This window comes from Colobus angolensis, unplaced genomic scaffold (assembly GCF_000951035.1).
Source record: "Colobus angolensis palliatus isolate OR3802 unplaced genomic scaffold, Cang.pa_1.0 Scaffold117, whole genome shotgun sequence".
In the NCBI taxonomy this organism is placed as follows: domain Eukaryota; kingdom Metazoa; phylum Chordata; class Mammalia; order Primates; family Cercopithecidae; genus Colobus; species Colobus angolensis.
The window spans coordinates 4,195,747-4,206,771 of record NW_012112808.1 but is presented as its reverse complement, the minus strand read 5'-3'; the positions used below and the strand labels follow the sequence as shown (position 1 = coordinate 4,206,771).

The following is an 11,025-nucleotide window of genomic DNA, read 5'->3' as shown; positions in this document are numbered from 1 at the left end:
TCAGACCCACCAAGATGGGCAAAGCATTAGCCACAGGAGCAAGTCCTCAGTGAGCCGAGCTGTTCCAGCATTCACTGCACCCTGGGCCTTTTGACATCCGTGATTTCACAGGCTAGGTGTTGAGTCTGACAGACTCAGTTTAGTGTGTTAAGGTTTCACAATTCAGAAGATTACTGGCATCTTCAAGTATTTGCTGGAGCCCTGAGTGATGTCCCTGGCTCACCTTAGGCTCCCGTTAGTACGTCATTTAAATGCAGCTCATCTGGAGACCCAGAAACTCTGCCTCTGCTTCTGGCGGCTTTCCTTTTTTCTTTCAGTTGTGCTGCCCTTGATTTGGGAACAGTTGAGACAGCACAGTGTTTGCCTAAAATACTTAACGAAAAATGTTTTGTAAAGTTATAGCTCTCTACAAATAATACGAAAGGTAGTGTTTGTATGAGTGTGGCAAAGGCTGTGGAAGTTTCTGGGGGGCCATGAGGGATGGCAGAGGAAAGCGTTAAAATTTTGCTGTGTGCAGCTTTGCGTTCATTTCACTTGTTACAAGTTTTTTTCTGTTAAAATGTCTAATATTACGGAATTACATTAGAAAGTTTTAATGGGAATGCCACTGCGAGAACACTCTCGGGAGCACTCTGTGGACGGAGCCTGCGAGGGGTGAGCACGTGGCCACGCTGACCCCTGTGCAGGAAGCGGCGCCCTAGAGCGCGGGCTCTCCAGCTGCCTTATCCAGATGTTTCCCCACCCGGCAGCGCAGTCGGGGCCGTGGGGTCTGGAAGGGTGGTCTCTCAGGAGAGCGTTCAAAAGAGGCCAGAGCTCTTGGGTCACTCTGGAACCTCTGTAGGACCAGGGACTGCCAGGAATTCAGCAGGGGGCACTTTGGGAGTCCCCGGTTCTGGAAAGGAATAGGCCAGCCAGTCCAGGAGAAATAGAGTGTTAGCGACACACGTCCGAGCCGTGGATGCGACGTCAATGTTTTTAGCCACATTTAAAAAGGCAAGCAAGAAACAAATGGACTGAATGTTAACGATGTATTTTATTTGACCCAATTTATCCAAAATGTTATTTCAACATACAATCAATATATAAAATTATTACAGATACTTCACATTCTTTTTTTTTTTCATACCAAATCTTCTCAATTCCGTGTGTACTTTCCACTTGTGGCACATCTCGAGTCAGGCCAGCCACGTTGCAGGTGCCCAGCAGCCACACGCGGCCGGTGCCCAGCACATCGGACGGCACAGGAGGAGACTTTTCTGAGTCAGGAGGGGAAAATGTCTTTGCAGCCAGCAGCTAGACGCTGCCTGAAGCAGCTGCCCTGCCCAGTCTGTAACTACAGAGGTGTCTTTGAAACAAGTGGCCTCTGTGTCCTGGAAAGTGCTGGCAGTAGACACGCACCTGCAGGCTGAGGGGGAAGACAGGAAGGCTGGGAACTGAAATGTGAACTAACAGGGGGTTTCTCCTGAGAGTACACCATGCATGCTTTTATTTTCTTTTGGCTTTTGGGTTAGAATTTTCTCTTGTGTGTGCATTAAAATTACTTTATAGACATACATATATTTCAGTAAAAAGAAGGTTGAAGGGGCGTGCTTCTGCCAGGACCTGTTTTCATGGCACCCATGAGCTCTTAGGCCTTTGGTGTCAGCATGGTTATTTTTAATCTCCTGAGCCTCACCAGAGTAAGAAGTTACGAAATAAAGGTGCTCATAGCAACCAGCTCGCCCACATACCACGTTCCCCTCATTAAGGTATTGTGCCAAATGCTTTGACTTGTAATGAAAATATTGTGACTAGTAAGTGAAAATATTGTGACAAGCCAGAGAATTGAGGGTTGCTATGGAAACCAGCCCTCTCCTTTGTCCTCCCAAGGTGGGCTCAGCTGAGGGGGCTGCGGTAGGCCAGTCCGCTCTCTGATTTGGCTCATTTTTGGTGCTGTCATTCAGCTGTGGAAGAGTTCAGGCACTCAGGCGTGGCATCTTGGTTCACCCTTTCTTGCTTCCAAGGCTGCGTTCAAGCCCCAATGAGAGCAAAGCTGTGTGTGTGTGTGTGTGTGTGTGTGTGTGTGGCAGGGGTGGGAGGGGCTCGGCAGTTTTAGTTTTCAGAAGTGACGGTTGGTTTTTGGCAGATGGCTTCCTGTCCTCGAGGCAGTCACTCATGGACTGGCGAGTGGACAGGCCCAATTCTATAGGAACCCAGCCAGCCTGCCCTCTCCCAAACCTGTCGCTGCCTAAGCTTCATCCACGGAGCTAGAAATAGAGGGTTTGCACTGATGTGTGGAAGCAGCCTCTCCTTGCCTTCTGTGCCCCTCCCGTGGCTGCAGGAGTGTAGCTCTGGGTGTCTGTGTGTGATGGACAGTGGATTCGCTGCCCAGTCAGGTCCCACAAGGCCGCAGAGCTCAGTCATGGCCAGTGGGGAGAACCTTGGTGAGCCATGCAGGCCGAGAACAGGACCAGTGCATTTGTGAGAAAAAAGGAAGGGAGAAAAGCCCACGGGAAAGGTACGCCTTGCTTAATTTTGTTCCAGGCCAATCTTGATGGTAGAAATAAAAAAAGAGAGGAGCTCTATTTCCACCCCAGCCTGGGACTTCTATGGGAGAGTTAGGACGGTGCAGGGACCCATCGTTGAGTCAGTTTCTCGGTGTCCTGAAAGAGCGGGAGACACTGGAGCACACTTGCCACGCTCAGCCTGCCGACCCCAGGCAGTTGGAGAGCTCTTCTTGGCTGTGACCGGAACCTTCTTGGTGTGATGGACTTTGCGGCCGCGTGTGTTGTGGCATACGCCTAAGTCTGGGCTCCTTCCCTCTCACTGCACAGGGTCCCCAGATGCCGATGGCCCTCTCTACCTCCCCTACAAGACGCTGGTCTCCACGGTTGGGAGCATGGTGTTCAACGAGGGCGAGGCCCAGCGGCTCATCGAGATCCTGTCTGAGAAGGCTGGCATCATTCAGGACACCTGGCACAAGGTGGGCCCACCCTCCTGCTGGCCACACTCAGAGGCCACTGCAGCTGGCTAGGGTGGTTTTGCCTTTCCCCGTGCCTCTCCCCTTCAGGGGCCAGTGAGCTGCAGTGGTTACCTGGGTTCTGGGGCCCCATGCCTCCCACCACCCCGAGATGCCCGTCAGGATGGCCACACGCACCCTGCCATGCCACGGAGAGAACATTCATAAAACAGCCTCCGCTTCTTTTTCTTGGCAGAATTCTGCCACCCTGAGGGATCGCTTGCAGGTGCTTGGTCTTCTGTCAAGCCACCCATGGCCCGCCTCCTGAGATGATTAGGGCCGGGGCAGGGCTCCGTATTGCAGGGGATCTAGGGAGCTGGGGCCTAGCCAGTTTGTGGCCACAGCTCAGGGTGTAGAAAGGAAGGTATAGGGACACACTGTGTGGGGCCCTGTGAGGTCCCCCCGCCCAGAAGCGCCCCTGGTTTCCCTCGTGCTGCCAGGGGCAGGTTCAGAGGCTAAGAGCTCTGAACTGTGTTGTGCCTCTGGCCAAGAGCTGTCCCCAAGAAGTGCTGCGTGGCGCATTCCTTCACTGGAGTCAGAGTTCCGGGTAACTTGCTGGAGAGTTCAGTGGTTAGAGATGCTCAGGTGTGTCCTGAGGCCGGCGGGGTCACCCCCTTCCTGGCCACACACATCCTGCACAGCCTCAGTGGCACCGAGAGCTTGTCGCTCGTCACTGGGGGCTCTACTGGGTATGAGTGGCCATAGGAGATCAAGATGACCAGGGAGAGGCCTGGCTCTGCTCAGGCCACTGTCCCCAGAGTACCCGGTCCCCATGCTGCAGCCAGAGGCCTACAGGCCGCACGCCCGGCTCGGGGAGGCTCCGGGCCAGACATGGTGGCCAGCCACCCCTCAGAGGAGCTGCAACACCCCACTCCTAAACACCACTCCAGGGATCCAAAGCCTTTGGCCTCGACAGTCCCAACACACACTGGACCTGGGGCCCCGGCCGGCTGATGGCCGAGGCAGGGCGCCTTTCCCCGCAAGTATCTGGAGTCCCAGTGGAACCCTTGACTCAAAGCCCCTGCTCCACTTCATCAAGACCTCGGGCCTCTCCTCTTGTCCAGGGTCGGGGGACGAGCCAAGTCCCATTTGTCCCCTCTGTTAACACATCTCTGGGTACTTCTAGGCCACTCAGAAGGGTGACCCTGTGGCGATTCTGAAACGCCAGCTGGAAGAGAAGGAAAAACTGCTGGCCACAGAGCAGGAAGACGCGGCTGTCGCCAAGAGCAAACTGAGGGAGCTCAACAAGGTACAGCCCAAGTGGGCTCAGAGATGGCTTGTCCTCCCCCGTCCTCTGAGGACCCCCGCCCCATTCACGGTGTATCCCAGGCCCTGAGATGCTCAGGCCTGCCTGGAACGTAGCTGGCTGTCAGGCCACACTGGCTGTCAGGCCACTGAGTAGGGACTGCTGCTTATCTGCTGCCTAAAGCGCCAAGGGCCGTGGCTCACCCTTGGCAGTGCTCGTGGCTCTACGAGGTGGTGGCTTCCTTCGTGGCTGTAAGAACGCAGGGAAGTGAAGCAAGGGCTTGGAAGTTAAGCAGCGTCAGTTTGTGATGGGGATGGACCAGACCTGGCTTTCACTAGACAGGTCCTGCAGTCACAGGCCGGCTTTCTAGGGGCTGTGCCTGGAAAGGAGGGTGCCCACAGTAGATTCAAGGTGGTTTTCTTGAGAATTGTGCAAAACCTTTTGGGGAGGGAGCTGGAGGGGCTGCTCTTCTCCCTTTTGCTGCTGTCAGAGGAGGAATGTGCAGGGAAACCCTGGCTCCCCGCGTCAGCGGATGGCGTGGCAGGTAGCATTTGCACTCTGAACGGCACTCGGTGGTGGGTTGGTGCTGCCGTAGGACGGGGCTGATGGCACGTTGAGATTGTGTTGTGATCCATGGCATAGGGGCTGCTCTTCCCACCGCAGAATTCACCAGGGTCTTTCCCCACCTCTCTGCTTCTGAGGGTGGGCCGTGGTGCCCCAGCCTTCCTGGAGGAAGGGCAGGGTGAGGGGCCCCGTAGCCCTCTGGGACTGGTCAGGCCTTGTTGAAAGCCGTCTTTGCCCCATGCAGCACTGCAGGCTTGCTCTTGCTCTCTCCCTGTCTCCCTGCCTTCTCCGTCCCGGGCAGCTGGCGCAGAGAGAGGGCCTGGATGGTGGACTGTCCGACAGTATCTGGGCTACAGCCCTTCCTCTGGGTGCCTTTGTCTGCTCGAGCACAGAGAATTGGAAGTAAGGCAGCCTTACTTTTTGTCGCAAATTCAGGGTCACAGCTCTGAGCCAGATGGGAAGTTCACTGGGTGGAGGACGGGCAGGACCAGAAGACACACCTTAGATGGCCACCCTTTGATGCTGCTCCCAACCCCGCTGGGGTGGTAGAATATCTCCCTGGCTGCATGCTCAGGGCAGCCTGGGGTCCTCATTCAGTACCCAGTCTCCTCGGAGACCACTGGCCTTGGCTTTTAGGTGAGGAGAAGGTTAACGGTGCATGGCCTCCCTCCCACCCACGCCCTCCTCCCTAAGCCGGAAGAAGTCCTCTTGGGCTCCCAAATGCTAATCTGTGAGGACCCGCATCAGGTTCTGCCAGTGGCCCCCCATCTTCAGACCTAAGTCTATCCCTCAAGCCCCGGCTCAGCCACTCACCCTGCCTCTAGCCTCGCCTCTTCCCTTTCCCTACCTGTGCCCAGACGTGCTGCGCCCTTTCTTGCCTCCTCTGGGGCTCTCCTCTTGCCCTTCCCTTGGCCTCTAATGCCCTTTCCCTGCTTAAGTGTCTGGACATTGTCTTCTTACTCTGGCAGACTCAATTTGGTCTCCCTCCCTCAGGAGCCTTCTGGAGCTCCCGTGTTCTGTTCCGCACAGAGGTCATTAGTACAGTTAGGCATCACCTGGCTGCATCTGGCTCCTGTCAGCCCTCGAGCCTGGCGGGGCACACGCGCTCTGGCGGTCTTGCCTGGCTCAGCCTAGCAGGCCGCCAGTGAACAAGTGGCCACCGAGGGCCGCAGCTGAGGGGAAGCCTGGAAGCATTTCTGAGTATTTTACGTGGTCTTCTTGTAAATAGTAAAATGTGTGTAGTTGATGCCTTTGGCTGTTTCTCTTCCCTGTGCTCCTGCTCTCCATTGAGAGTCCTGAGCAGAGCCGATGTGTTTACCTCATTCTTTTTTTTTGAGACGGAGTTTCACTGTTGTTGCCCAGGCTGGAGTGCAATAGCACAGTCTTGGCTCGTTGCAACCTTCACCTCCTGGGTTCAAACAATTCTCCTGCCTCAGGCATGTACCACCACACCCAGCTAATTTTGTATTTTTAGTAGAGACAGGGTTTCTCCATGTTGGTTGGGCTGGTCTCAAACTCCCGACCTCAGGTGATCCGCCTGCCTCGGCCTCCCAAAGTGCTGGGATTTTGGGACCGTGAACCACCGTCCCTGGCCTTTTTGCGTCATTCTTACGGTAACACTGCAACTACCCAGCACTGCTGAGGGAAATGATCCGAGACAGTAAATTCCTGAGAGTATGGCAGTTCCTCTTACCTTAATCCCCCTCAGGAGCTGGGGAGATGGATGGAACCTATATTCCTTGTTCTAGTCCCTTCGACATGTTTTCTTTGTCCTTGTAGAGAAGTTTTTATAGTTGAAAAGAGTTTACATTAATTCTTTTTCTTGGGTTCTGATGCTGAAGGAATGACCTGGACATACTGAGAAAGAACATTTGGATCATCTGCCGTATCCAGGTCTCCCAAATGTGCAAAATGCCAGCAGAATTGGGTTCAAGGACCAGTCCAGACACTGTCTGCAGGAGTTGATGGGCTCGGATGCCCCTGAGAACTCTGTCCTGGCTATCTGAGAATCTTTGGGGGGTTTGAGGAGTCCAGGCAGAGCTCCAGTGATGTAACCAAGAAGGCACAACTTTCTGGAAAAACATTCCAGCTGTCATCTTCCCGGGCAGCAGAACCTCTGTCCTGAAGCCACGCCTCAGACTGGCCCCATCCTGGGCTTGGTCTCATGTTCTGGCTTTAGGGCCCAGAAGGAGATGGGGCTGTGAATCAGAAGGAGCCCCGAGGCCCTCTGGGACCCACCCAGAGTGTACCTAGGGGTGGGGTCATGGGAGGAGTTCCTGTTACCAGGCCTTCTTGGTGGAGGTTGCTTCTTGCTTGGCTGGGGAAGCAGGTTGGAGGGCTCTCTGCAGTCCTCAAAGCTTATACTATGAGGAGCCCCACTACTCCTAGGGAACAGAGCCTGGAAGAAGTTGGGACAGAGTCACTAGCCGATGCTAGTGATGGTGTCATGCCTTGTCTTCTCGTGCACCGGACCCTTCCACCACCATCAGGAATGCTTTTCAAGAATATAAATCAGATTCTTGCAACTGAATTAAGAATCTGACAAGCAGAAGGAACCCTGGAACTCTGAGCTCTTTGAAGAAAAAGAAACCATAAAAAAAAGAAAAAGAAAAAAGAAACCATAGAGGGCTAAACAGCTGCACTGAGGACAAGTGACTTTTCTGTGCTCTTTAAAAAGCCCAGAGGCAAAGGAGGGGGAAAATGCCATTGAATCCCGGTGGCCTTGGGACCCTGACCCCCAGGAGATAGGGGGTCTGCAGAGCCTGAGCGGGGTGGACCTTGGAACTGCACGAGGCCTGCCTAGGGCTGGGAAGGGTGTCTCCGGGTGGCAGAGGAGGGCTGAGGATGACCCGAGTGTGGCTTCCCAACCTGCCATCCATGTGGCTGTGGGAACGCCTGGTCTCTCTGAGCTTTGGTTTCTTCGCGAGACTGGACCATCTACTTGGAAGGGCTGTTGTGTGGACAACCTAGCAAAGACAGCAGTCTCCTCTCTGCTGGTGTTTGGAGGCTTCCAGCCATCCCCACCACACCCGTCTGCCAGCAGTGGGCCGGTGGGGCTGCGCATGTTAGAGGAGGCAGTGCAGAGGGGTCCTGGAATCACTGCTGAGCTGTCCTCCCTTTCCCCAGGGGCTTCCCGACCCACACAGAGGGGCAGGTGTCCTCATTCTTCCCCTTTCTGGGAACCTGTTGTTCTTGTACAGTCCTAGGTTCAGGCCCCACCCCTGCCTCTTAGAGCTGCTCCCCAGCCTTGGAAAAGTGTGTCGTCTCCAAGGCTCTGTGACGTCAGCTTGGATGGGGATTGTAATCCTCGTCTTCCAGAGAGAATTAAATGGGACAGTGCTGGGGCTCAGTGTCAGCTTCTCCCGCCCCCTACTTCTGTAGCTAATCAATGAAGCGGACCTGCAGGCTCCTGTGGGCCTCTCACCCCAGGCAGAGCCAAAAAGATGATTGTCTTTGAAAAGTGAGGCCAAGGGTCCCAGGAGGTCCCAGAGAACGCCAGGAGCATGGAACAGCACCAGCACCCAGTGGCTCCCCTTCAGGGTTCTTCCCCGTCTCAGGCAAGAGGGACACTCTGGCCTTTGGGATGGGCCTCCCTACAGCCCTGGTCTGGGGAGGGGGTGGATTTCCTCACTCCTGACCCACTGCCCAGGTTGGAGCAGCCTTGACGCTCGTGGGACGCATGTGCCCTGGTGGCCCAGGCCTGCTGTGTTTGTGATGTGTATTCACACCACATCGGTGCTGGACTGTCCAGGCCTGCTAGACCAGGGAACACCCCCCACCCAGGGGCTCATTGTGTCAACCCTTCCTTCAGTTGTCATCCTGCCTCCCTGTGACTTCTGGTTGAGCCATCCCTCCGGGATGACACGGACCATGGCCAGCCTTCCCATCCTGCTCTGTCCCTGCCTGAGACACCAGATCCCCCAGACTCGGCATCCGTGTTCATCTGTGGGTATCTGGCACTGATCGGAGCTGATGTCCCCCTGGGTGGAGGACAGAGCGACTGCCTGCAGAGACCCATGCCCTACCCCAGCCACGGCGGAATGGGCAGCTGGCCCCACCCCCACCCTAGCCATCAGGGCTTGCTGCCTTTCAGTCCTGATGAAGGCACTTGAGGAGAAGTAGGTGTCCCAAGAGACTGGATGTTGGTGACTGAGTCAAGCCGGGGTATTGTCATCACAGCAGGGCCGAGCCAGTGCCCTGGAGAGCCAGGGACAGTAACGCGTGTCTCTCCTGTTCCTGCTGCGTGTGCCACCTCCACTGTGGCCAAGGCCTGACGTTGAGCCCACAACCGGCCAGGGCCAGCAGGGTTTCCAGGGATCCCTTGTCTGTCGGTGCTCCCGCTGCCGCTGGCTTGAGTCTGTCTGAGAACCCGGCCAGCAGGAGGGGTCTGTGCTCTGCTGTCCAGCCTCCCAGCCCGGGTGATGCTCTTGCTCCTTTCTGATAGGCTCCTGCCCCTGCAAGGCTCACCGGCCCCTCTCTCTGCTGCTTTCCCCCCAGGAGATGGCAGCGGAAAAGGCCAAAGCAGCAGCCGGGGAGGCCAAAGTGAAAAAGCAGCTGGTGGCCCGGGAGCAGGAGATCACGGCCGTGCAGGCACGCATGCAGGCCAGCTACCGGGAGCACGTGAAGGAGGTGCAGCAGCTGCAGGGCAAGGTAGGCAGTGGCTGGCGGGGGCATGGGATGGGACAGGACCCAGTCCCGGTCCAGGATGGAGGGAACCAGAGAGGCCCAAAGGGCGAGGCATGAGGAGGGGGTTGAGGTTGCCCACAGGGGTCTGTGAGGTCTGGTCAGGTTTAGGGGTCCAGGTACTGTTGCATTTGGCTGGACAGTATCTGGCAGCCCACTGTGTGTCTATAATGTTAATAGCCAGGGAGGTATGAAATACATTTGAAAGAACACTTTTCAAAAGAGCCTAGTCTCAAATGGCCAGTCCTGTTTCCCTACCTCCTGGGTGTCTCTGAAGTTCTCACCTTTCACGTGAACCTGGAGAAATGCTGGCTCTGTCTTCTTTCCACATGGTTGGGAGGATCCCATTAATACCAGAGGCCTGAAAATCGCACAGCTCCAGCATGGGGCTCCAGGCCAGCACTGGGTGGCTGCCCAGGCTGGCCCTGTAGTCAAAGCCTGATCCCTGCCTTCTGAAACCTACACCCTGCTCATAGTGCACTGCAACCTCCTCTCTGCTGCATGTCTCAGGACGTGCCGGAGGTCAGAGAGCAGGAAACGAGGCTTCCTCACGGGGGGTTAGAGGCTGTGGCGATGTACTTTGTCTTAGAACAGTCAACCTTGTGACTTTGGAGGCAGATGTTCATGGTGCGTGTCAGAGACCCTGGCCTGAGTATTCAGCCTCGGGCAGGCCATGAGCAGTGGGGAGGGAGAGAGGCGTGTTGCTGGGTGTGGGGAGTCATGCTTGGCCTCGAGCCCCTGATGGTGGAGCTTTGCAATTTTCAGGCCTCTTGTTTTATGGGATCCTCTCAACTTCCAGGTGGAAAAGGTGGAGCCTTCTGGGGGTTTTCTTTTGTGGGCTGTGTCTTCACTAACCACAGCTCAGAAGTCAATTCTGTGTATGAGGCCGAGCTGCCTCTGATGCCCTCGCCCGTGACTTTCCAGATCCGGACTCTTCAGGAGCAGCTGGAGAATGGCCCCAACACGCAGCTGGCCCGCCTGCAGCAGGAGAACTCCATCCTGCGAGATGCCTTGAACCAGGCCACGAGCCAGGTGGAGAGCAAGTAAGCTGAGCTTTCCTGCCTCAGCACCTTCCCAAGGGCTCTGAATGAGGAAGGCTTCATGAGGCTGTGGCCAGGCCACTGGCGCGAGAACCAGGCACGGGCCCTACATGTATGCAGAGCTGTCCTGACCCTCCATCTCCTGTCTGGGTTATGGGCCCCTGAGTCTTCCAACAGGTGGCCCAGCGTCCCTGCGGTGGCTGGTGGTGGGCCTTGACTGTGCCCTGGAGCACGGCCTCCTGCTCTGCAGCACCTTTGCTTCAGATGCGCTGGTACGAGGGAGGGTGTCCAGCACACAGGCCCCAGCTGCCTAGCGAGATTCTCATTTCAGTGTTGTCTCTGAGTCACTGAAGCACTGGAGCCCATAGCAAGTGGGCCGGAGGGTGCACTTCCCCTCCAGAGTTAAGTACAGCTACACTTCGGCTTCCCTGATGAGAGCGTTAACAACCTCGGTGGCGGCCCTCAGGAAACCCACTGCAGCGTCTTTTGTTGTA

The 11,025-nt window shown here is 55.9% G+C and overlaps 1 protein-coding gene across 3 annotated transcripts in view; it reads left to right on the top strand.

Moving 5' to 3' along the window:
* The window catches only part of RRBP1 (ribosome binding protein 1), a 67,197-nt gene that overhangs the window by 34,857 nt on the left and 21,315 nt on the right, over positions 1 to 11,025 (top strand). For all 3 annotated transcript variants that reach the window (XM_011962842.1, XM_011962832.1, XM_011962824.1), the window contains 4 exons: positions 2,814 to 2,962; positions 4,125 to 4,247; positions 9,306 to 9,458; positions 10,416 to 10,534. In XM_011962842.1, coding sequence (XP_011818232.1) covers positions 2,879 to 2,962; positions 4,125 to 4,247; positions 9,306 to 9,458; positions 10,416 to 10,534 — 479 coding nt within the window. In that variant the 5' untranslated portion in view covers positions 2,814 to 2,878. The remainder of the gene's footprint in view (positions 1 to 2,813; positions 2,963 to 4,124; positions 4,248 to 9,305; positions 9,459 to 10,415; positions 10,535 to 11,025) is intronic.